General features: G+C 42.9%; 1 protein-coding gene across 1 annotated transcript in view; it reads left to right on the top strand.

Moving 5' to 3' along the window:
- The window catches only part of trip11 (thyroid hormone receptor interactor 11), a 40572-nt gene extending 13718 nt beyond the window's left edge, over window positions 1-26854 (top strand). The window contains exons 5-21 of the mRNA XM_034111155.2: window positions 1158-1226; window positions 1448-1613; window positions 3872-4198; window positions 4625-4665; window positions 4778-4876; window positions 7570-7779; window positions 8244-11243; window positions 11460-11600; window positions 12913-13106; window positions 14005-14168; window positions 16107-16210; window positions 17084-17183; window positions 19665-19746; window positions 21071-21185; window positions 23209-23331; window positions 24782-24920; window positions 25525-26854. Of these exons, the coding sequence (XP_033967046.1) occupies window positions 1158-1226; window positions 1448-1613; window positions 3872-4198; window positions 4625-4665; window positions 4778-4876; window positions 7570-7779; window positions 8244-11243; window positions 11460-11600; window positions 12913-13106; window positions 14005-14168; window positions 16107-16210; window positions 17084-17183; window positions 19665-19746; window positions 21071-21185; window positions 23209-23331; window positions 24782-24920; window positions 25525-25736 (5286 nt within the window). The 3' untranslated portion in view covers window positions 25737-26854. The remainder of the gene's footprint in view (window positions 1-1157; window positions 1227-1447; window positions 1614-3871; window positions 4199-4624; window positions 4666-4777; window positions 4877-7569; window positions 7780-8243; window positions 11244-11459; window positions 11601-12912; window positions 13107-14004; window positions 14169-16106; window positions 16211-17083; window positions 17184-19664; window positions 19747-21070; window positions 21186-23208; window positions 23332-24781; window positions 24921-25524) is intronic.
- The last annotated feature ends 225 nt before the right edge of the window (window positions 26855-27079 follow it).

Genomic DNA, 27079 nt, shown 5'->3' with positions numbered 1-27079 from the left:
AGCTGATCCAGATTTGCGTCCGATATGACGTAATATCTGAAATGTGGACCCACGGGCCAATCAGAAACGTTGCTATCAGAAACAATGCCCGACTGTTTTGGACGTAATATGGTCGGTGTTTACATTAGCATCGCTAACACTCAGAGCTAACCTGTGCTGGAGAGCATGTGTGTGAAGAAGCAGGAAGTAGAAAGGAACTCACCTTGTGGTGTAACCGGCAAGAGAGAAAGCCTTTGAGATCCAGACTGTTTCAGAGAGAATCCTTGATGATCCATGATATGGCGTTTCATCACGGCAGCATTTAGTTTAGACGGTAGCTGCCGGGTCCCGCATGAGCTCAGACCCCTCCTCTTTTTTTTTTAAAGCTTTATCCCCAAATCAGCTCTTTTGAAACAGGAAGTGAAATAGAGGGATATGAGGCGTGGCTAGAATGGGTGATCTGTTTGGTATTTTGAGCAAAACACTTCATAGACATGTGTTTTATATATTTGTATATATCTGATACCTATGCTATTGCCTAAAAATAGCATGATAGGTGACCTTTAAATGAAGATTACTCCTTGATTGACTTTTAAAAATATGTATTTTAGCCAGAAGAATAGTTGTATTTATTAAATGTGTGCGTTCTTCTTCTAAAAGCCCAAATAAAATATTAAAGTGTGACATTTCTATAATCAATTAGCTGCCAAAAGACCCAACTGTTTACATTTCTCACACTATATTTATTATATATTGACAGATTTTTTTTTGTTATATACTTTTAATCAGAAGTCAACGATGAAATAAACAAAAGTGATACACATGTGCTAACCAAACACAAAACACACAATACATATAGAAAAGAGGAGAAAATTAAACGAATAAGATAAACAACTTGTAATGATTTTGTACTTTAGTGAAAATAATATATTTTTTGAAGTTGTTCTGAAAGCAAGCAGTTTTCTCATGAGACATAAAACACGGTGATAAACAAGCATGAGATTCTAAAAGCATTAAACATTCACAATAAATAATTTCATACTTATTTTTAGTTCCTTTATTGTTTAAAATAGGTAAACCTCATTCTAAAGCGCAGCCGTACAGTTTCATATCAACAAAAACTCAACTTTATTGTTTTTGTGTTCCTGACAAGATGTTGTTGTTGTATATTATTCTAGGCGTCAACAGCAACAGGAACGGGTAACGGCGACCAGGGAGAGATCCTCAAACTCCAAAGGACTATCAAGGTGAGTTTTTAATCTGAAACGTAAGCTGCTGTTAATTGACAATGTGAAAGAGGTTCCTCGTATTACCACACTTCAGATCTATATCCTACCAAGTGCTGTGTTCATAGTTTGCTTTGCCGTCGCCACATTTTCAATGAATGCAGATTCTAAGTAATTTCATAACATCTTGCACCAAGTGCACCGGGTCTCACAACCTTGATGTTTCTGCCGCTCTGGGACAGGATCTGCGCGAGGAGATGAGGCGAGAGGTGGACGAACACCAACACGAGCTGACGGCTCTGCAGGACGTTCAGCGGCAGAAGATGGCCGACATCACCCGCAGACACAAGGACGACTTAGCGGAGTACGAGGAGAGGATCGAGGAGCTGGAGGAGCAGATTCACGGGGGTGAGCTGCTGGCCGGGATTATTTAACGAATGGAAGGAGTCACAGATTATACTGAGGCAATCGTGGCTTTAAAGGTCTCCTATTATACTGTCTTTCATCCATATATCCCTTGGTTGCTGATTGGCTAATGGCTACACAAGACAAAACATCGTTATGACATCATAAAGTGGCCAAAATCTGATCAGCTCATTTTCAGACAGGTTTTTATAGAAATGGATCAAAAAGAGAGAGAATCTTTGTTCCTGAAACTTTCAGAGTCTCTTTCCACAGAGGGGACACATGTTGATGTAGAAGAGACATGAAGAAGAGGGGACACATGTTGATGTAGAAGAGACATGAAGAAGAGGGGACACATGTTGATGTAGAAGAGACATGAAGAAGAGGGGACACATGTTGATGTAGAAGAGACATGGAGAAGAGGGGACACATGTTGATGTAGAAGAGACATGAAGAAGAGGGGACACATGTTGATGTAGAAGAGACATGAAGAAGAGGGGACACATGTTGATGTAGAAGAGACATGAGGAAGAGGGGACACATGTTGATGTAGAAGAGACATGAAGAAGAGGGGACACATGTTGATGTAGAAGAGACATGAAGAAGAGGGGACACATGTTGATGTAGAAGAGACATGGAGAAGAGGGGACACATGTTGATGTAGAAGAGACATGGAGAAGAGGGGACACATGTTGATGTAGAAGAGACATGAGGAAGAGGGGACACATGTTGATGTAGAAGAGACATGAAGAAGAGGGGACACATGTTGATGTAGAAGAGACATGAAGAAGAGGGGACACATGTTGATGTAGAAGAGACATGGAGAAGAGGGGACACATGTTGATGTAGAAGAGACATGGAGAAGAGGGGACACATGTTGATGTAGAAGAGAGATGAAGAAGAGGGGACACATGTTGATGTAGAAGAGAGATGAAGAAGAGGGGACACATGTTGATGTAGAAGAGACATGAAGAAGAGGGGACACATGTTGATGTAGAAGAGAGATGAAGAAGAGGGGACACATGTTGATGTAGAAGAGACATGGAGAAGAGGGGACACATGTTGATGTAGAAGAGACATGAAGAAGAGGGGGACACATGTTGATGTAGAAGAGACATGGAGAAGAGGGGACACATGTTGATGTAGAAGAGACATGGAGAAGAGGGGACACATGTTGATGTAGAAGAGACATGAAGAAGAGGGGACACATGTTGATGAAGAAGAGGGGACACATGTTGATGTAGAAGAGACATGAAGAAGAGGGGACACATGTTGATGTAGAAGAGACATGGAGAAGAGGGGACACATGTTGATGTAGAAGAGACATGGAGAAGAGGGGACACATGTTGATGTAGAAGAGACATGAAGAAGAGGGGACACATGTTGATGTAGAAGAGACATGAAGAAGAGGGGACAGGTGTTGATGTAGAAGAGACATGGAGAAGAGGGGACACATGTTGATGTAGAAGAGACATGGAGAAGAGGGGACACATGTTGATGTAGAAGAGACATGGAGAAGAGGGGACACATGTTGATGTAGAAGAGACGTGAAGAAGAGGGGACACATGTTGATGTAGAAGAGACATGGAGAAGAGGGACACATGTTGATGTAGAAGAGACATGAAGAAGAGGGGACACATGTTGATGTAGAAGAGACATGAAGAAGAGGGGACACATGTTGATGTAGAAGAGACATGGAGAAGAGGGGACACATGTTGATGTAGAAGAGACATGAAGAAGAGGGGACACATGTTGATGTAGAAGAGACATGAAGAAGAGGGGACACATGTTGATGTAGAAGAGACATGGAGAAGAGGGGACACATGTTGATGTAGAAGAGACATGAAGAAGAGGGGACACATGTTGATGTAGAAGAGACATGAAGAAGAGGGGACACATGTTGATGTAGAAGAGACATGGAGAAGAGGGGACACATGTTGATGTAGAAGAGACATGAAGAAGAGGGGACACATGTTGATGTAGAAGAGACATGGAGAAGAGGGGACACATGTTGATGTAGAAGAGACATGAAGAAGAGGGGACACATGTTGATGTAGAAGAGACATGAAGAAGAGGGGACACATGTTGATGTAGAAGAGACATGGAGAAGAGGGGACACATGTTGATGTAGAAGAGACATGAAGAAGAGGGGACACATGTTGATGTAGAAGAGACATGGAGAAGAGGGGACACATGTTGATGGAGAAGAGACATGAAGAAGAGGATTTTGTATAATAGGCGACCTTTAAAACCCCCTGCAGGTGTGAGTCCGGCCTCGTCCCCCTCAGATGCCTCCAAGATGGCGGACCTCCAGCAGGCCGTCGTGGCTCTGCAGGAGGCGGCGGACCAGCGGGAGGAGCAGCTGCAGGAGACGTCCGCCGGTCTGGAGGAGGCGCAGAGGAAACAGGCGTCTCTGCTGCAGGAGAAGGACGAGGCTCAGGAGGAGAACACGGAGCTGCTGCAGAACTACACCCGCCTGCAGACCTCCGTCACCGAGCTGCAGACCCGGGTGCTGGAGCAGGAGGGCAAGAGTCTGCAGAAAGCTCAGCTGGAGCAGGACATCCAGGCGCTGAGAGACGAGCTCACAGGTACACTGGCTAGCTACTGAGCTAATGAATGAAAGCTCCTCAAGGCGGCCAGGAAGTCTCTTTTGTTAAAGCTGATGGCGTTTGGATTGTAGTAACCGCACACACATATTGCATGGACAAAGAAGATTGCCAACGTTTATTGTGCTTTAAAAATTATTTGGGATTTAATAAGAAATACTTTATTTATCCTGGGGGGAAACTGGGTGTCAGTGCTGTAAAAATATAAAATAAAATACAATAATAATACAATATAAACACAAGAAATGTGAAAGAAATGTATATTACAATTGATACAGTGGTGTATTAGTATTTGATTATTGCTCCAAGTGTAATATATTAATACTTATTTGAATATTGCATACCTGAATAATTGCACAGTATTGTTTGTTTTGTGCATTATTATTAATTAAAATGTCGCCTTTCCAGCTGCAGAAAAAGAAATTGAGGGACTGAAAAATCTGGATGAGGTAAGCATGAATATAAATCACTCACCATACACATTTTAATTATTTATAGCGTATGAAGTGGTAGGTTCTAATGATTTAACGACTTCTCTAACTTTTCCTTTTGCTTAATTAGGCAGAACCAAAGCAAGAAGTCGAGCATGCAGACATCTTAGAGCTGAACACCATCATCGGGACGTTGAGACAGGAAAGGGAAGTCCTGGAACAAGACAAGGTTTGTTTATCTGATGGAAACTTATTATTATTATTATCTTATTATTTCACCCCCGGGATGCTCAACCAGGAAATGGGTGTGTGTTTTCTAGCGTTGGTGTAATACAGTAAAAGTCAACTCAGTCAAAAACATGTCTTTCTTAATCTGGCTGGTTCCTCGTGCACTGCTAATAATGGGATATTATTACATATGTAGTCTAGATCAGTGTTTTTCAAAGTGGGGGCCCCGACCCCCCGGGGGGCGCCAGGGGGGTCTCGCAAAGTTTGAGGGAAAGGGGATTTTTTTTTTTTTTTAAAGTTACATTTTATTTTATTTTTAGATTTTATTAATAACTGCATATCTATCAATTTATGTGTCCTTTGATGCCAATATGTTTATTGTTAATATCACTGTTGAATATTATATATAATACTATTAAGGCATAAGTAGCTTTCAAAAATGCTAAAAAATATGTTAATTGTTCATATTACTGTTCAAAATTATATAATATTATAAAGACAGAAATCACTTAAAAAATGCTTTAAAAATATGTTTACTGTTTAATATTGTGTTAAGAATGTTTATAACAGAAGACACAATGAATGTAATGAATGGCAAACAAAAGATAAATACAATTTTTTTTTTTAGAAGAATAACTGATAGGTAGGTCCCTAAGCATAGCTCACGCTAGGCGCTATATTATATATTGCAAAAGTTGGCATGCATGCACTGTATGCCTATGGCTATGCCCGAGGATGACTGCATGTAGGGTACATTTCATAACATACCAGGGTCAGGTTCACATAAATTATCTTGTCACATTTATTATTGTATATGTAACAGCCGTATGGGCATTAATTACATGAATACATTTAAATGAATTGTATACTAGCATGATATACAGCTAGAGCCAATCGGTCTTTTGACGTAGTATGGTCCTAATCCTAGGCTAGCCAGGCTGCCTGTCAAGTGTAGGCTGTACTCACAGTACTGTTAGTCTATCATGTCTATATGATGACTGTAGTGTACACATTCGACACTGTGTACCGGATTATCGGATGACGAGGCCTCCGGTCGCCTAATCGACAGGCAATAAATGGCGTTGTACACAATGGTACAGGCTAACGATGCATTAAATCAGCCAGAAAACATAATAAAATACTCGTGCCTCGTCCAATGTTTGTGCCCGTCTTCCTTTGTTTTCGTCATCACCCGAAGATTCCCGAAGTATTTCGTTTCATTGAGAGGGCGTGGTCGGGAGCAGTAAAATTGAAAATAAAATGAAACTAGGCGCATGAAATATAAAAAAAATGGTTTATTATGCTTATTTTTAATAAAAATACATAAGTTAAACCCAAAATTCGCAGATTTCCACTATCCCTTTAATTATTAATACTAATATATATTAAGAAAATGTATTAAGCTGTATGATTCATTTGTCATATTTTCCATCATAATGTACGCATCATTTAAAAGACAAATTGCAACAGGGGGTCCCCACCAGAGGATAATGCTATATGGGGGTCCTTGGCATGGCAACGTTTGGGAACCCCTGATCTCGACAACTGAGAAATAATGGATGGCAGCTCATCCAGAATGCAGCGGCTCGTTTGGTCTTCTCACTCTTCCTACATTTTCCCACACCACTCACCGCTCCTCCGCTCCCTTCACTGGCTTCCAGTAACTGCTAGAATCCACTTCACGCGGTTCTTACGGTCATTAACAACCTGGAAAAGTCGTGGAAATTCAAAATGCTAATTCCAGGCCCTGGAAAAGTTACGGAAAACAATGTTTCCCAAAGTTTTGGAAAAGTCATGGAAATGTAACTAAAGTTGCATCAAATATAATTTATATTTCATCTAAACGCCGAAATAGTAATACTATAACGATAATAAATACTGTATCGTAATGAAGCGTAAAATGGCATTTAACTGACGAGGTGTTTTGCTGGAGAGAGATTTTAGTTGCTTTAGCGTGAAGAAGCTAGCAAGCTGTTTGATTTGTTTTAGATCGGCACAACATGTTTCATATGCAGACCTTATTTTCCTGTTCCATGTTAAAATAAACCATTTCCAGTGGTACGCTGAGAAAGAGTAATTTTAAGTAAAGGTCATGGAGAAGTCCTTGAAAATCATTGGTGAGAAAGTGCATGAACCCCTGACTTCAAGACACTGGTACTTGCGGACCATGCTGCGAATGGATCTGGCCCTTCCTCCACCCAGGACATGGTTAAACCGTACACCCCAGCACGTGCACTCCGGCTCGCTGCACGTGCACTCCGGCTCGCTGCACCCGCACTGCGAAGGGGACCCAAGTTCCCATCAGCAGAAACACGTGGGTTTGCTGTCCTGGCTCCAAGATGGTGGAATGAGCTCCCCATTGACATCAGGACAGCAGAAAGCTTACACACCTTCCGGCGCAGACTGAAAACTCATCTCTCTCGACTCCACCTCGAGCGATAGAATGACTAACAAAGCGCTTATATACTAATAAAAGACTGGCTTATCTAAAGCCAGTTGAGTAGCACTTGAAATGTTTTGGCTCTGACACCTGATGTACTTTATGATTCTGTTTTCTTCTAGGTTGTATCTTGTTGGTCGAACGCACTTATTGTAAGTCGCTTTGGATAAAAGCCTCAGCTAAATGCAATGTGATGTAATGATTGATTACAAATATATCCTTTGTTGAATTCTCTTTCTTGTGTCTTTTCACAGCTTGATCTAGAAGAAAGACTTGTATTGTCGGAGGATCAGAGAGGCAGCAGCTCTGCAGCAGCCGAGTCCGGTGAACCTCAGGAGTTGGTGGAGGATCTGAAGCTGGAGCTGCAGCGCAGAGAGAACGCTCTGAGGAACACCGAGGAGGAGCGGGACACCCTGATGTCTGAGCTGGAGGAACTGGACCGGCAGAACCAGGAAGCAACTCAGGTCAGACTCAACACTGATTACTGATCAGTGTAGAATGATACGAAGAAAAGAACTCTCGCCTACTAAACTGTTAAAATGTTACAACTATTTGTATTTTTTCGTACTACTATCAGTAGAAAGTCTTTTTGATCCTTTACAGACTCGATAAAAGCCTGTGAGAAATATCTCATTCCATGTGCTTATGAATAGAAATGTTTAGGACTTTAAACGTACTAACATCTCCCACTTTGTGGTGATATGAACGTGTGAAATATAAATGACTAACTTACTCCTTCCGTATTCGGCCTATTGAGTTTTTAATGAATGAAGACATCGTGAACGCGTCATGTTGAGCAAAAAGAAGAGAAAATCTGAAAAACCTTTCGTTTAAAAAGGAGAATATGTAGGAATCCTTCACAATAAGAGAAAAACGGAATATTTACATATTTTAATTTGTGTTTTGTTTAAATTGTTTCTGCCTGCAGCACATGATCTCTGTGAAGGAGCAGCTCTCTGCTCAGCTGAAGGAGGCCGAGGCGGAGCTGTCCTCGCTGTCTGCAGAGCTGAACACAACCAAAGACCAGAGGAGAGCGCTGGAGGGAGAGCTGGAGAACCAAAGGGAGAAAAGCAGCCAGAGCGCCTTCACCCTGAACGACCTGCATATGGGCACGCAGCAGCTGGAGCGCTCGGTGAAGGAGCTGAAGGACAAACTGGCAAGTGCACATGGGCAGAGCAAGGAGGCGAGGAGAGAACTCACAGAGCTGAAGAAGACTCTGCGGGAGCGAGAGGAACAGTTATCTGGTGCTAAAGCAGCGCTGGATGAGGAGAGGGAGACAGGAAGTGAGACGCAGGGAAGTGACGAGAAGCTAGCGGCGAAGGAGAGGGAGCTGTCCGACCTCAGGAGGGAACTAAAGGAGATGAGGAGCTCTCGGGAGAAGGCGCTGTCGGAGGATTACGAGTTGAAGATGGAGAACAGAAGGTTGAAGGAAGAGAGTGAGCATGCTCTGGGGGAAAGTGAAGAACTGACCAAGCAGCAGAAGGAAAGCCAGGCGGCTCTGAGCAGGACGTTGCGGGAGAAGGACACTCGTCTCGAGGCTCTGAAGCTGGAGAAAGGCCAGCTGGAGGGAGAGCTGGGGCAGGCGGAGAGGACGTTGGCACAGCAGGCCACACAATACCAGCAGACCATGGAGGAGCTGAGCCGGGCTCGCTCCATGGACGCCTCGGCTCTGCAGCTGGAGCACGAGCGAGCCGTCAAGCTGAACCAGGACAAGGACCTGGAGATCGCTCATCTGAGGAGAGACGCCGAGCAGCAGGCGTCCGCCCGCAGAGACACCAACGAGATGCTCGCCATCACCGTCGCCGGGCAGAAGCAGCTGACGGACCTGCTGCAGGAGAAGGACGTCTTCATGGACACGTTGAAACAGAACGCATCGGACCTGCAGAAGGAGATGCAGAACAGCATGTCAGCGGTGAAGAAGGAGGCGGACGCTCTGAGAGTGGCGCTGGAGGAGAAGGACAAACAGCTGGGAGGCATGAAGGAGGAGAACAGCCACTTGAAGGAGGAGATCGACCGAGTCGCGGATCAGCAGGGCAGACCTCAACCTCTGAGCGAGCGGCGGACGTTAGACATCATCACGGAGCTGGAGGCGGAGCTCACACAGCTCAAGGTGTCCAGGGATTCGCTCGAAGAGGAGCTGCAGACTCTGAGGAGGAGCACGGAGGAGCTGCGCGCCTCCGTGCTCCTGTCGCAGCGGTCCTTCCAGGCCCAGCAGACGGAGCTGGAGCAGGCTCACGCTCGCCACCAGCAGACGACACTCAACTACGACCGGCTGATCCACGCCAGAGACCAGGAGATATCCCGCCTGCAGGATCAGCTCAGCGAGAGCCGAGTGCACTCCCCCGTTGTGCAGGGAGACGTCATCCTGCAGGAGGAGAAGGGCCAGACTCTGAACCAGGAGAATGACAACGAGAAACACGACCTGTCCAAGGTGGAAATCGACAAGCTGGTGAGAGGCATCAAGGAGAAGGAGACGGAGATCAGCCAGCTGCACGAGAAGAACATCTCGCTGACCCGACAGCTGGATCAGCTGGTGGTGTCCCGGGAGGAGGCGGGGAAACTCTCTCAGATGATCCTGCAGAAGGACCTGGAGATCCAGGCGCTGCACGCTCGGGTCTCCATGGCTACGGGAGGCGGCCACAGCCAGGACGTCATGTACCTCCAGCAGCAGCTGCAGGCGTACGCCGTGGAGAGGGAGCAGGTGATCGCCGTGCTCAACGAGAAGGCGCGGGAGAACAGCCAGCTGCGCTCCGACTACCACCGCCTCATGGACATCATCCAGGGGAAGGAGGCGGCGCTGCTGAAGCTGCAGCAGGAGAACCAGCGCCTCTCCACCATGAGCGACCCCTCGGGGAGCCAGGAGATGTTCAAGGAGACCATCCAGAACCTGTCGCGCATCATCCGAGAGAAAGACATCGAGATCGACGCGCTGACGCAGAAGTGCCAGACGCTGGTGGCGGTGCTTCAGGCGTCGGGAGGGGAGAACGGCGGCGGGTCCGGGGGCGTGAGCAGCAACCAGTTCGAGGAGCTGCTGCAGGAGCGAGACACGCTGAAGCAGCAGGTGAAGAAGATGGAGGAGTGGAAGCAGCAGGTGATCACCACGGTGAAGAACATGCAGCACGAGTCTGCGCAGCTGCAGGAGGAGCTGATGAAGCTGCAGGGACAGGTCTCTGCCGACAGCGACTGCTCCTCCAAGCTGTCCGTGGACTACGCCGGGCTGATCCAGAGCTACGAGCACAAGGAGAGGAGGCTCGGGAGTCTGAGTCAGGAGCTGGCTCAGGTGCAGCAGAGCATCTCGCAGCTCAGCACCACTAAGGACGTGCTGCTGGGGAAGCTGGACAGCGTCGCTCCGACTCCAGAAGGCGTGGCTGATGCTCCAAGCCAGCAGACTCCTCCGACATTAAGTAGTGAGAAACTGCGGGAAGAAATCACCAGATTGCGAAGTCAGTTAGCTGAGAAGGAACGCGTGATCCGGACGCTTCAGGAGAACAACCACCGGCTGTCCGACTCGGCGTCGGACACGGAGAGCGAGCAGAGGAATCAGCTGGAGGAGGTGCGGCTGGTCAAAGAGAGGCTGGAGGCCCTGCAGAGCTCCGTCAGGGAGAAAGACCTGCTCATCAAAAGCAAAGGAGACCAGCTGGGCCACGTCAGTGAGGCGCTGCGAAACCGCGACAACGACAACGAGGTGCTGAAGCAGGCCGTGACCAACCTGAAGGAGCGCGCTCTGGTCCTGGAGCTGGACGGCAGGCAGCTGAAGGAGGAGAACGAGCTGGTGGCGTCGCGCTCTCGAGAGAAGGAGTCCGAGTTCCGAGCGCTGCAGGAAACCAACATGCAGTTCTCACTGCTGCTCAGAGAGAAGGAGTTTGAGCTGACGGCGGTGAGCGAGAAGAGTGCAACCGTGGAGAGGATGCTCAAAGACAAAGAGCAGGTGAGTTCGCTTTGTTTCTCTTTCATTTAAGTGTGTTGTTTTCATTTTAAAACACAACGTTTATCCAACAATTCAAGTAGACAGAGTTATGCACATCATTTTGGGTTGAAGTATTCCTGAGAAGCAAGTGTTAATGATACTCTGCATACCGTGGTGTTCTTTATTTCTTTTCAAATGTGTACATGTGTGCTTCCCCCTGCTGATGATGTGACGCAGGGAAAGTCTGGAGAGCTGAACCAGCTGCTGAACGAGCTGAAGTCCATGCAGGACAAAGCCGTGGCCTTCCAGCATGAGAGGGATCAGGTGATGATGGCGCTGAAGCAGAAACAGATGGCGACCACTGCCGTGCAAACCGAGGTATGAGGAAGGATATCACGTCGTGTTGGATCTGATGCATCTGCTTCCTTGATAGGATATGAAATGGATAAAGGCAGAAAAACTGACTGAAACTGAAAAGAAAAATGTCTAACAGTTAATCAATTATCATAATAGTTGGTAATTATTTGTTCTGTCGATCAAATCATGGTTGCAGCTTTACTCGTATTGATGTACAGTTACATACCGGTATACATACTAGGGATGAGAATGATTAAACAAATATTCAAAATGTTGAGGGGTGCCTAAGTTGATTACATGTTATCAAATGGATTAATTAAATGTATATGACAGTGCCATTTTAAATACCTTAAGAAAAAAATATATTTTTTAAAACGTGTAACATTTAAAGGGGACCTATCATGCAAAATGCACTTGTTGATGTCTTTTATAGATCAACATGTGTCCCGGTGTGTCGGGGAACTCACGCAGCGTCAGAGAATAAAACCCTCTCTTTTCCTCCGTACCCAAATCTCTAAAAACGGGGAACAACGGAGCTGATCCAGATTTGCGTCCGATATGACGTAATATCTGAAATGTGGACCCACGGGCCAATCAGAAACGTTGCTATCAGAAACAATGCCCGACTGTTTTGGACGTAATATGGTCGGTGTTTACATTAGCATCGCTAACTCTCAGAGCTAACCTGTACTGGAGAGCATGTGTGTGAAGAAGCAGGAAGTAGAAAGAAACTCACCTTGTGGTGTAACCGGCAAGAGAGAAAGCCTTTGAGCTCCAGACTGTTTCAGATCCTTGATGATCCATGATATGGCGTTTCATCACGGCAGCATTTAGTTTAGACGGTAGCTGCCGGGTCCCGCATGAGCTCAGACCCCTCCTTTTTATTTTGTACCCATTCTTCTTCTTTTTTTTTTTTTAAAGCTTTATCCCCAAAATCAGCACTTTTGAAACGGGAAGTGAAATAGAGGGATATGAGGCATGGCTAGAACGGGTGATCTGTTTGGTATTTTGAGCAAAACACTTCATAGACATGTTTTTTATATATTTGTGTATAGATCTGAGACGTATGCTATTGCCTAAAAATAGCATGATAGGTCCACTTTAAAAAAATAAAATGTATGTGTACATTTAAAATATTCGGTTAACCGTTTTTTTGGGGGTCAAATATAATTTTGCTTTCAAATTCCCATCCCTAATACATACTGTGCTGAACCAAAACTCGAAACTCAAAATGTTCGTAAAGCAGATTTAAGCATGCAGGAAAAAGTCCTCAAAGTACCGCGGTATTCTCGACTCTCTCCTCATGTCAGGATGTCTCCGTTTCCTCCCACAGCTTCAGCACGTGCGGGACAAAGAGCAGCGTCTGAACCTGGAGCTGGAGAGGCTGCGTAACCACCTGCTGGACATCGAGGACTCGTACACCAGAGAAGCTCTCGCTGCGGAGGACCGAGAGAGCGAGCTGCGCAGGAGAGTCAACCTGCTGGACGAGAGGCTGGCATCGTCCTCCAGCGCTGTGGAGAAGTCCAGGTCGGCATCAACCAAGAATTAAATACAAATTAAATACTGAAGATGATTTAGTTGGGCGGAAACATTTAATTCCACTGTAAGACTAGGTCTGGGCAATACATCGAATTTCTTTTCAATATGATGATAATTCCTTATGTTTTTGTACACAAGTGTCTTTTCCTTGCCGTAAATACATGTCATGTAACATCACTGATCATTGTAATTCAATAGTCTTGTGTAAATGTTTTGTGGAAGCACTCATATTCAGTTAACCGTCGAACAGTGTTTCTCAAACTTTTTCATACCAAGGACCACTTAACCAATAAAAAAACACTCGAGGACCACCTAACTCCACAAATATCCAAAAACACATCGTTTTTTACAAATCGCCTGAAAATGGTACAAACAAGTGGCAACATGTGCGATGAAGGTGTTGCGCTGGGCTATATCATGCAATCGAAAGTGAAAGTTAAGCTCGCTCCATTGCGGAGATATTCCCGCGAGAGTGCGAAAAACTTAAATTTATTTATTTATTTCTAATGTGAAATTTTACCAATATACTCACGGACCACTAGGGGGCGCTCACGGACCACACTTTGAGAAGCACTGCCGTAGAACACAGGTGCTAAATCGAAGTTAGAGATATTTGATTACCCATACCTACAGATGGTTACCTTTCTGTGTTTAACCACCAGACTAGTTTGAAGGATTGTGTTGCTGATTTTTTAATATCTTCTCTGCTAACATCTATGATTATTAACCCTTAACTGAGGCTGATCAACTGCTGAACTTCCTCTGGTGGAGCCCAATTAATATGTGTATATCAACCACTGTCTTTACCCTCAAAGCGACTTTTTTTTTAATGAAGGTTATATAATTATATATATACAATAGTTGAAGTCCAGTTTCTCTCCTGCAGCCAACAGGCCAGCATGCAGGTGGAGTCTCTGCAGGAGCAGCTGAGTGGAGCGGTGAAGCAGAGAGACGAGGCTCTGATCCACCTCAGGACGTCCCAGGAGCAGGTCAACCAGTACGCAGTGTCGCTGTCCAACCTGCAGATGGTGCTGGAGCAGTTTCAGCAAGGCAAGTCCATTCACCGTGAAGAGGACTCAAGGCTTTTAGCTTCAGCGTAGATATGTCAATGGAAATCTCAGGTCAGACTCCTCCCACAGTGCAACATAATAAAACAGACACAATAGTGCAAGTAATACAAATGGGATAGAAATGGTGCAAGGACAGTCTGTATACAAGTACTTGGAATCTGATACATTAGATCAGGGGTGTCAAACTCAAGGCCCGGGGGCCAAATCCGGCCCGCGACTTCATTTCATGCGGCCACTCAAGAGATTGCAAAGAAGATTATACGGTTACATGCCGATTTACAGAAGCACGTTGCCCATAAACTACATATCCCACAATGCATCTCAAATTTGACTTTTTTCTCAGAACAAGTTTTTTTCTCAGAACTTGACTTATTTTCTTCAAAATATAAATGTTTTCTTAGAATTTGCCTTTTTCTCATAATTAGTTTTTTTAAATCATTTTGTAACATTCTCAGTGAAGAGACTTGCAATGATTTGCCCTAGACTTCTGCTTTCAGACGTAGTTAATTATGAAGTTATTACCCTATCCGATAATAATCCAATGCAGAGGCAATGATGTAATATAATACATTATTTTATATATATTAAATATTTATATATATATTTTGATATATAGTCTTAAAGTTACAACCAGCCCTTTGAGTGCAACCATAATGCTGATGTGGCCCACGAAGAAATTGAGTTTGACAACCCTGCAATAAATAATGTGTAGGTTGCAAACGGATGGATGTTCTTTCCAAAGTGCAGGGGTTTAACAGTCTTATGGCCTGTGGGATGAAACTGTCCCGGAGTCTGGTGAAGACTTGTGCATTATCATCATTTTTCTTTTAGTAGTATCACTGTTCATGTTTTATTGTTTTATGGTTCGGTGATATAACTCTTTCTGTTTGTTTATACCTTGGTGTTGTTTATAAATGTTCCTCATTTGTTATTGTCCTTTTCACTTTGGTCGAGCATGAAAGATGCGAAATAAATAAAGTGTATCATTATTATTATTATTAGGATCTAGTATTGTTGGCAGCAGTTTGTCTGGCAGGTAAACCAAGCCCCCAGGAAGTGCGCCAGCCCAATATTCGTAGTGTCCAAACGGCGGTACTGCAACTTCCGTATCAGTCCGTGACGTCACCCGGCCCAAAACTACTTTTCCCCATTGACTAACATTGGGAAAGAGACGTCTGTAAATCGGTGGATATTTATTTTTTAACTAAATAAACTACCCAGTATGAACTATCTTATAGCCCTTATTAGAATCATTCGGTCCTTAAAGTTGTAACGTTCACTAAAAGCCGAATCTAGATTTATTTTCTGTCTCCGTTCATTCTAGTGAGCCGAGAGTGGGAGCTCGGGGGCGGGGCTTAAGGTAGGGCTGCTCGATTATGGCAAAAATCATTATCTCGATTATTTGGGTCAATAATTGATATCACGATTATTAAAACCGATTAACCATTTACCTTGAAAACATCAATTTATTGGAGAAAAAAAATGTGAACAGTAAGTTTTTAACAGTTACCCTGAACTTTAACTATAATTCAACTGAAAAATTATTTGACAAACATTTTTTGAAAAAAAAAAGTAATAATAAAAAAATAATGGTTTTATTTCGATTACGTTGTTTTCGTAATCGTTGCAAGCCATAATCGTAATTGCGATTACAATACGATTAATTGAGCAGCTCTAGCTTAAGGGGCGCATGCTCTGTGAGCGCACATACGGGTTCTTCTGCTCTGACAGCTAGGCATGATGGGTAATCTGTGACGTTTCGCTCTCTCAAAAGTTGGGCCATTTTTACTTCATGCGCCAATGAGCAGCTCTCATAGGAAAGAACGAGACTCCGCCTCCCACGCTGTATCCAGTTGTTATTATACATCCATGCGGTAAATCCCTTACTACCTGTAGTAATTGTGTTGTTCCCCATCAGAGGAGAAAGCGATGTACTCTTCAGAGCTCGACAGGCTGAAGAAGGAGAAGGACGAGTGGAAGAGGAAAGCTGAGAGGCTGCATGACCAGGCATCTTCCCTGCAGGTAAACAAACAAACAAACAAATCAGATATGTTCATTTAATTATATCCCGCAACATAAGTACTCAGACCCTTAACGAAAGCATATGTACTAATATAACACTGTAAAAATACTCCGATACAAGTAAAAGTCCTGCATTTAGCATGATACTCAATAAAAAGTAATAGAAGTATAAGCAAAGCTTTACATTTCTTAAGCTGGAACTATGAAATGCTTTTATACAAAAAAAATACATGAAATGGCTATTTTTGTATTCTAGCCAACTTTATTTCCCTACAAATAGTTTTCATCTGTAATTAAATACATTAAAACATCTTATTTGCGGCCCCCTAGTGGTCCGCAAAGGCATTGCAAGTGGGCCGCCAAATAATTTGCAAAACATTATGATTTGTGTGGAAACATTTCATTATTAAGATTTTTTTTTTTTATTTGAACCTCCTTTCCTTTCTCTTTCTCGATCCTCCTTAGCAACGGTCATTACAGTCCTTGACAGCGGTCTGTTCTACTGGATTAACAACGTGTCACATGTTCTGAATTGACCAATCAGAATCGAGTATTCAACTAAACCGTGTAATACAAATGCTACTGATGGCCAGCTCCTTTTCTAATTAAAATAAAAAGTACTCTGAGAACTTTATTTAGCCTCCGTATTGTTTATGGTTGAATGTGGGCCGCGAGCATTTTATTTAGATTCTTAAGTGGGCCCTGAGTTGAAAAAGGTTGGGAACCCCTGCTGTCGTGTGTTATAGAGGGTTTTAGTGCATGTACATGGTCTGCAAAGGCTCCTGTGTTCCCTCCAGGCGGAGTTTCAATCTAAAAATGTAACTGAAGTTGCAGTCATTATGTATTTACAGTCGGTGTTTCCCTCTCTCTCAGATTAACCTGGATGAAGCCAGCGCCGCTCTGGAGTCGGCGTCTCGCCTCACCGATCAGCTGGACCTGAAGGAGGAACAGATGGAGGAGCTGAAGAAACAAGGTGAGGTTCAGCCAGCTGTGTTTCCCCTGGCAACATCTGCTCCTCAGAGGGAAGCGTCTGGCATTCATAACGTAGATTACAAATATACACGAGGTAACAGTAAAATAAATGTCTTGTTATATACCGCTTTGACTAGTATCTCTCTATCTCTCTCTCTCTACCTCTCTCTCTCTCTCTCCCTACCTACCTTCCTACCTCTCTCTACCTATCTCTCTCTCTCTCTATCTCTCTCTCTCTCTACCTACCTCTCTCTCTCTACCTACCTATCTATCTCTCTCTCTCTCTCTACCTACCTATCTATCTCTCTCTCTCTCTCTCTACCTACCTCTCTCTCTCTCTCTCTCTCTCTCTCTCTACCTACCTACCTACCTATCTATCTCTCTCTCTCTCTCTCTCTCTACCTACCTATCTCTCTCTCTCTCTCTCTCTCTCTACCTACCTCTCTCTCTCTATCTACCTACCTACCTACCTACCTCTCTCTCTCTCTCTCTCTCTCTCACCTACCTACCTATCTCTCTCTCTCTCTCTCTCTACCTCTCTCTCTACCTATCTATCTATCTATCTATCTATCTCTATCTCTCTCTCTCTCTCTCTCTACCTACCTATCTATCTCTCTCTCTCTCTACCTATCTATCTCTCTCTCTACCTATCTATCTATATATCTACCTCTCTCTCTCTCTCTCCCTACCTACCTTCCTACCTCTCTCTCTACCTACCTATCTATCTATCTATCTATCTATATATCTACCTCTACCTACCTATCTATCTCTCTCTCTCTCTCTCTCTCTACCTACCTACCTACCTATCTATCTCTCTACCTACCTACCTATCTATCTATATATCTACCTCTCTCTCTCTCTCTATCTATATATGATTGTATCCTATTTATTGTACACTTTTAAATTATAAGTTCATGTTTTTGTATTTGTTTTTATTAAATCTCATTATAAAATGGAGGAACTGCCGCACAAACCCAATTACCTCTGGGATAAAGAATAAAATACCAATCAAAGCTCCTTCTTTACAGCGAAATTAATATACATTTTTAAGGATGCAATTAATTAATGTCGTTTTTACAAATGTATTCTAGTTTTTTTATTATACCCTTTTATTACACATTCTTAATTGACCTTCTTTTGTTTAAATAAATAGTTGAATTATTTTTTTAATGGATCTTTAATTGTATTCTATTCTCAAATGGAGCAACTTTCCCAAAACCCAATTCCCACCCTGGAGAAGTGACGTATCGGACTCGTGTTTATTTGAGATATTAAGGAATGCATCTGCTGCCATTTCTCTGGCCTTTGAATATCGACGTCTTATTATTTCTCCCCTGCTCATGTTTTTACTCGAGTGTCCTTATCGTAGTCAGAGTAACAGAGAGAAGTAAACCTGGTCTCTGCCACGCTTCAGGTTCTCCCGTTTTATTATTTCTGTGCAGATGTCACTCCTCTTATCACTCTCACATTTGGCCGTTACCTCAGAGCAAATTCTCAGACGGCTTTCCAGACATCGTGTTCGTTGAGTCCAGATATATGAAGTCATGCATTTACATTACGAATCAATCACCTGCTGTGTGGAGAGTTTACATTCTCTCTATTTATAGTCAGCGTGAGAATATCTCAGCAGTCAGGGGATGGCGATGGCTTTGTATCATGTATTAAAGTAGTGGTGGTCTAATGGATAGTGAGGTGGGCTGCAGATCGGAAGGTTGTGAGTTCAAATCCCGCCTGGACCACCACTCGTGTGCCATTGAGTAAGGCGCTTAGCCCTTAGTTACTCCAGGGAGAATGTCCCTGTAATCGGTAATTGTAAGTCGCTTTGGATAAAAGCGTCAGCTAAATGAAATGTAATGTAAAGGTCACATGTCTTGGCCATTTCTACTGATCATAATTCCATTGTTGAGGTCGACTAGAATAGATTTACATCGTTCAATGTTCCAAACTCACATTGGTTTCTCACAGCATCTCTGTATAGTCTGTGTATTCACTCTGTCCTACACGGCTTGTTGGAGCTTCCCCCCCCTCCCTATGAGCCCACTGATTGGTCAGCTCGCCGTTACAGCGGAACATCAGTGATTATGTTACAATGGCGTTTGTTCGCAACCAGGAAATGACACCAGTAAGGACAAACGGATGAGAATACCACGTCCCGCCGTAACGTAACGGCTCCACGGATTGGTCCGTTGGGTCGTCGTTACGTCACTTGGTTCCCGGAAGAAACAAATGGGAAAATGATGAAATCTCCAACGTGGCAGCACAGACCGGTGTTCTCTGTGTTAGAGTTTTACTCGCTACAGAGTGTACCTTGAGGGTTTGTGACTGCAGACCGTTCACATGCAGAAAACTACATTACACACAAGGGGACGGGTGATAACCGGAAAAGCATGACATGGGACCTTTAACACTAAATTAATGATACTACAAAAATAATCTAATATTAAAAAGTTCAATAACATATCTTTCACTGTGTGTTTCTCAGTGGAAATAAGACAGGAGATGTTGGACGAGGTGCAGCAGAAACTGATGAGTCTTCTGAACAGCACGGAGGGGAAGATTGATAAGTAAGTCTCTCTCTCTTTTATTTACTTTTAATGAGATTTTGTTCAACAACACCTTTGGTTTTCATTAACAGTTTCAAGGAATCTTACAAAGTCTAACTGTAGCATAGATATGTGATGAGGTTTTGTCTTTATCTAATGTTATGACACATCTCTTACTGCAGTAATATCTCACAAAGAGGCAAAGAAAATCATCCAAATATGGACATATTGAATTGTTATGATAAAATTAAGGCTTAACTGTTTCAGTTACATAAACATTTAGAAAGCTACCGGTTCACTGCCAAAAAAGTATAGAAGGGATAATTTTTTAAGATTTTTCGTATATCCTAGTGATAAATTCAACAAATGTGAGAAAGTTTCAAATCATATTATTTTGTAATATTTTTTGATTTGGTTTGTCTATACATTTATAAATACCGACACCTTTTAAAAAAAATAAAACGGACAAAGAGTCCTGCCAGCAAATGCCTTAAAGGGGACCTATCATGCAAAATGCACTTTGTGATGTCTTTTATACATAAAGATGTGTCCCCGGTGCGTTGGGGAACTCCCGCAGCGTCAGAAAATAAACCCCTCTCTCTTTTCCTCCGTACCCAAATCTCTAAAAACGGGGAACAACGGAGCTGATCCAGATTTGCGTCCGATATGACGTAATATCTGAAATGTGGACCCACGGCCCAATCAGAAACGTTGCTATCAGAAACTATGCCCGACTGTTTTGGACGTAATATGGTCGGTGTTTACATTAGCATCGCTAACACTCAGAGCTAACCTGTACTGGAGAGCATGTGTGTGAAGAAGCAGGAAGTAGAAAGGAACTCACCTTGTGGTGTAACCGGCAAGAGAGAAAGCCTTTGAGCTCCGGACTGTTTCAGATCCTTGATAATCCATGATATGGAGTTTCATCACGGCAGCATTTAGTTTAGACGGTAGCTGCCGGGTCCCGCATGAGCTCAGACCCCTCCTTTTCTTTTTTATCAATTATTTTTTTTTTTTTTAAAGCTTTATCCCCAGAATCAGCACTTTTGAAACAGGAAGTGAAATAGAGGGATATGAGGCATGGCTAGAACGGGTGATCTGTTTGGTATTTTGAGCAAAACACTTCATAGACATGTTTTGTATATATTTTTTATATATCTGAGACCTATGCTATTGCCTAAAAATAGCATGATAGGTGACCTTTAAATCCGAATGTTTTTTGAAAACGTTTGAATATTAAAAAAGTAAAAAAGAATAAATAATAATCAAAAGGAAAAAAACATAAAAATGCCCATATAAATGTTAAAATATTAATAATATTCTGGCCGTTTCCTTGTGTTTCCAGAGTCCTGATGCGTAACCTGTTCCTGGGATACTTCCACACACACAAGGACAAACGTGCCGACGTGCTGAGGCTCATGGGAAGTGTGCTGGGGCTGAGCAGAGAAGATGTGGACAAGGTGAGCCGTTCCTCAGACACATAGGCCGTTTCTCAATGTCGAGTGAACCTGCTGCAGAGCCACTATTTCAAGAATACAAGGACTGTTTAAATGCATGTTAAATGCCCAGCATTCGGCGCCACTCGATGACGTGGTATACTTGAATTAGTGGCTCTGCAGAAGGTATACTCGACATTGAGAAACGGCCATAGTTAATGTTTTACAATCAAATATTCACATTATCATATCTCTACGCAGAAATTGTGGATATCTTTGGGTTTTGGAGTGACAAAACGCGACCTTTTAAAGACATCGCCTTGAACTTTGAGAAGTTGAGATGGACAATTTACATGATTTTCTGACGTTTTATTAGTCGAAAGATGAATATATTAAATAAACTGTTAAAAACATTGACAAATAAATAATTGCCAGATGCAGCCCTAGTAGGTAAGAGTTCTTACTTTTAGAGAATATTAGGTTGAAAAGTTACGCCTCGATTGAACTGAGATCACTGAGGAACACTCTAGCTCCTATTGGCTACCGCTCTAACACATTGTACGTGATAGGCTAAGAGGCGGGACATCTCTAAGCGGTTGACTAATCACAACAGAGCCGTCCAGCAAACCAATCAGAGCAGACTGGGCTCTGGTTTCAGACAGAGGGTGAAAAGAGGTACAGCAGCACAGGCAGTATGAGAAAGATAAAGAGCTTTTTGAACATTAAAGCATGGAGACATGTAGAGACACTACATACTGATATACACCTGATCATCAGCAGGAGAGGACTCTTTAAAGTAGAGACACTACATACTGATATACACCTGAACATCAGCAGGAGAGGACTCTTTAAATTAGAGACACTACATACTGATATACATCTGAACATCAGCAGGAGAGGACTCTTTAAAGTAGAGACACTACATACTGATATACACCTGAACATCAGCAGGAGAGGACTCTTTAAAGTAGAGACACTACATACTGATATACATCTGAACATCAGCAGGAGAGGACTCTTTAAAGTAGAGACACTACATACTGATATACACCTGAAAATGAGCAGGAGAGAACTCTTTAAAGTAGAAACACTACATACTGATATGAATCTGAAAATGAGCACAGTAGGGCCCCTTTAATAAAAGCATAACAGCATGGACAAACTAAAAGATAATGACAATAAAAGTAGGCAGGCTTACTCTTGCTAATAGAGAGACTAATTGTCACTACATTTTACTTTTGAGCTGTGACTTTTAACTCCAGCAAATCCTCTCGGTGCTCACAAACAAAGTGTTTCCTCATCCAGACCTCCTGCCCTGTGGGACTCCGGCCAGCGATTGCCCAACACTGCTAAAGCAAAACAGAGACACACAAATACATCTCCTCAGAAAAGCCATATGTATTGTGTAAGAGGTCGTTCCACTTATTTCTTTTCAAGCCCTCCCTCATGTCCTGTTATTGCTATTTAGATTTTTCCACTCGACTCGCAGCCAAGTGTCCCACAAAAACAGACCATATTTCAGATTCAGTGCATCTGCTGCCTTTTGAAAGGAAGAAAGATTCTGGAGCTTCCTTCTGTGTATGAGCTCAAGTAGTTAGTGGGGCAGACGGAAAGGAAATCAATTTAAAGGGAAATAATCGTTCCGCTTCTTTGGAAACAGAAGAACAATGACAAAAAAAGGCCTGAATGACCTTTATAAGACTGTAATATCTTCACTTTTCATCACTTCATTCTGTATTTGTATGTACTTATTCACACATTTATGAGGTGTTTTATGATCATTTGGAGACTATTCCTTCTGAGATCCTAAAAAGGATTTGTCTCAAATGTCTGCACCTGGTTTTTCGGTTAGATTTAAGGGAATCGAATTCCTGAACAAAAAAAACTGTTAATCTAAAATAAGGATAGGGATATTAACTCAATGAATTAACATTATTTAGGTGGAGGCTTCGAACATCCCAGTCTGGTTTCTGCATGTTCCGGCACTGTCTGTTATTTGTTATGTTTGTGTGGAAGTGTTTAAATAATCCTACACTTCTGTGTGCAGATGTTGGAGGACGACGGTCGTCACGGTGTCACAGGATGGGTTTCTACCTGGCTCGGAGGAAGAGGAGCTCAGAGTGTCCCGAACACTCCTCAGAGACCCACCAGTGCACAGACCCTCAACTCGGTAAGAAAGAAACCGAACGTTAGGTTATTTTAAGTTCACAAAGTTAGCATCGTGCTAGATCCCTCCACAAATAGCAAATAACCACCGCTAAGCTAAAGGTGGCTAATGTTGGGCTATAAAGGAACTACAGCACGGTGACATGACTTCACGTCACCACCGCTAAGCTAAAGGTGGCTAATGTTGGGCTATAAAGGAACTACAGCACGGTGACATGACTTCACGTCACCACCGCTAAGCTAAAGGTGGCTAATGTTGGGCTATAAAGGAACTACAGCACGGTCACATGACTTCACGTCACCACCGCTAAGCTAAAGGCGGCTAATGTTGGGCTATAAAGGAACTACAGCACGGTCACATGACTTCACGTCACCACCGCTAAGCTAAAGGCGGCTAATGTTGGGCTATAAAGGAACTACAGCACGGTCACATGACTTCACGTCACCACTGCTAAGCTAAAGGCGGCTAATGTTGGGCGTGATGACGTTTAGTCGTCTCATTTAGACTCTTGTTAGCAACATCTGTTTTTAAATCCACCAGTGGGTTATTTACTGATGTATTTTATGTCGTAGAACAAAACATTAAAGTGCGTTCAGCTTGTGTTAACCACAGACCTTATTTCAGTCTATCTATTCTATACAGATATAATTGTGCAAAATAATGTAAAATCACAATTTCTTTTGAGGAGAGACCAACAAACCCGCCCCACCCAAAAGGCTGCCAAGCCCAGAGAAACGCTGTAATGGCTCTGACTGATTTATGTTGCATATTGGACAAACACCACACTTCCCAGGACTCTCTTTCAGCGAGTTATCACAGACCGGCTCCAGCATAACTTCCCTTCATTTATAGAGAAACAAAGCACTCGGGGTCTGTATGCTTTCACAAGGAAACGTCCAGAGTGAAAACAGGAGGAGAGATAATAATATGCACACAGAGAAATATGTCTGTACCATTAATCTAAATCTCCATTTTGACGTCACCATGAACTGGGAATATGGAAAAGACAAGTTGGTGTCATAGTATTTCATTTAACTGACGATTTAATTAAAAATAATTGTTAATAAATCATTTTTGATTATTTTTTATTCTGCGGATTTTTAATGTTGAGTTGATTTACATTCCTAATGTAGTGCCAGTTGTCATTTACCTATTTTTATGATTTTATGAATATAAATAGATGCATTAATATTGATTATTGTTAGTATTTGTTGATAACCAAATGTGCGCTATAATGTAAAAGTCTCGTTGATCCAACTTTGCAAAGTGAGGAGATGCGGTTCCTCGGAGTAAAAAAACATTCATTTTAAACCAACAAAAATGTCAGTTTTTGCCGGGGTTGTTACCCAATGCTCACCGCTGCGATACACCACAGTAGATTTTAGTCACCATTTCTTTCCCAGGAAGTTATTCTGAAGCCCTTCACACTTTCCTCTCTTTGTTGTTGTTGCAGTCCTTCTCAGAGATGTTTGTAAAGTTCCTGGAGATCGAGTCGTCGCCTTCGATGACCGCACCAAAACTCCTCGTCCATGAAATCACGCCTCTGAGCGCGCCGCCTCCGAGGAGAACCAACAGCGCAGCGTCAGGCGCAGGTAAACACTTTGGGAATAACCGCCAACATTAAGACACTGCAGGAGAACGGGGTAAAATATTTAACTAACAGATGAAACTTCATTACTGACATTAATACAATAATTTTTTGTATTACATGTTTTCTGACATGTTATGTTTGAATATGTAAATGAGGTCTTAATTAATGGTAACTTTTAGTGGATTTAGGAGAAATCTACACATGTGGATTTATTAGATTTTAACTATCCACTAGTCCAGGCGAAATAGCCCAAAATCTTAAAATTAACAGTGAATGCATATTTAACTTAATTTAAAGTCTCCTCATAGGAGGTCACAACACTACAATAATAATAATACATGACACTTATATAGCATGAATGCAGTGATGGTGACTACAGGTGAATAGGGTTAAACAAGTTTTCTGAAGTGTTATGTTTAGATATGCAAATGAGGAATTATTAAATGATTACTTTGGGTGAATTTAGGAGAAAAAGTAGCTAATTGTGCATGTATTTATACTTATTCAGATATACTATCCACCAGTCGTTAAAACAAGACATGTCATTGAACGCAAAACAGCCCAAACTCTTGAAATGAACATCATTTGTCCTCTCCTCCTCGCAGGGGGTTCGTCGTTCGGGAAGCGACCCGGAGAGATGAACCCGTTCCTGGCTCCGCGCTCCGCCGCCGTCCCCCTGCTGGCCGGCTCCAGCTCCGGGGGTCCTGGGGGTCACCTGCTAATGAAGCCCATCTCCGCCGCGCTGCCCACCTTCACCCCGGTGGCGGTGTCCGCAGAGAGCGGGGGGGCGGTGCTCAAAGACCTGTTAAAGCAGTGATGCACACTTTAAACCATGACAAATACACTACACAGACTGAGTTAGACTCACTGCTGCTCTTCTTTTACATATCCTGCAGAAATAAAGCTCATCGGCTTAATAATCTCTTTTTTTTTTTTTTTTAAAGAGGGGACTGAAACTAAATGTCGTTTTTTTTTTTAAGCAATTACCGCTCTATGCAATCTGTCTCAACTTTACTTAAGTTAAAAATAAGCAATGAAAGGACTCCACATGCAGAAAGGACGCGAGATGAGTTCGTCTGTGGGTCATTCACACTTCAGAAAACAACATATTTGATTTTAACAGAAACTGTCCTCTTCATTATGAGTTACATTTACATTTAGTCTCCACTTCAGTGACCTTTTAAACTCGCTGTGTGCAGCTCAATCCTTCGAGACCAGAGGAAACGTCTCACGTCCTGCGAGTCTTCATCCTGAGACTTGCATCGTGTCTTTTATTCGCTTGTCTTCGGAGTCGTTTTTATTCCTCTTTTCAGCAGCAAACTGCATCTGATCCAGGACTTTCCTAAAGCTCTGGCAGCGAAAGCCTGCGTGGAGATGTGCGTGCTTCATCTGTTAAACCCATGAAGACATTTCTTGCGAAGTCTCGTCTGCCGCAGACGGCCGGACTGTGATATGCAAAGCGTTGTAATTACGTCTGCGGCCTGTGGTTGATCAGCTCATATGTTAGTATAGTTATATGTAAAGGGGGGTGGCGTTTCTTTTCTTATTTATAGGCACTATAAAGGAAGTTTTGGGAGTTTTAAGTGCCTTCATTTTTGCTAATTGGTTGTATAATCAGGATTGTATATGGTTAATATAAATATATATATTTACAAAATGTAAAGAAATGCACATTTAAAAAGGTTTTACCTGACCAGAGCTGGCCAGCGCTGCTCTGCATTTTTGTAAAGACATTAATCAGAAGGAGAGCTTCTCCAAGTGTGCTGATGAAATGTAAAAACTGTAAATCCTCGCTTTCAAATAACTTTTGTAGACGTAAAAAAACCATGGAAAAGAAGGTGTTGGATTACCTTGAACTTGGATGAATTTAGGAGTTAGTACACTTGATTTAATCTGAGTTTCAAATCGAATAAAAGGAACTGCTGGGCAAATTTACGGCTGTGCGTGTTGTCTTTTTTTGTGCATTTAAACCAACCAGATGTGGCTACTACAACATGCAGAGCCAGATGTGCAGTGTGGGGTTTGTATCTTTGGAAAACAGACACCCACTGTGTATGCTTTCTGCCTGTTTCCCCCCCAGCAGCAGCCGCTCTGGAGAGGGGGGGGGGGGCTCATCATGATTGAATCCAGCTGTTGTGTGTGTGCGCTCGGAGGGGGCCG

Source organism: Pseudochaenichthys georgianus, chromosome 22 (assembly GCF_902827115.2).
Source record: "Pseudochaenichthys georgianus chromosome 22, fPseGeo1.2, whole genome shotgun sequence".
NCBI classification, from domain to species: Eukaryota; Metazoa; Chordata; class Actinopteri; order Perciformes; family Channichthyidae; genus Pseudochaenichthys; species Pseudochaenichthys georgianus.
Note: the sequence above shows the minus strand (reverse complement) of the source record. Positions and strands in the feature narration are given on the sequence as shown.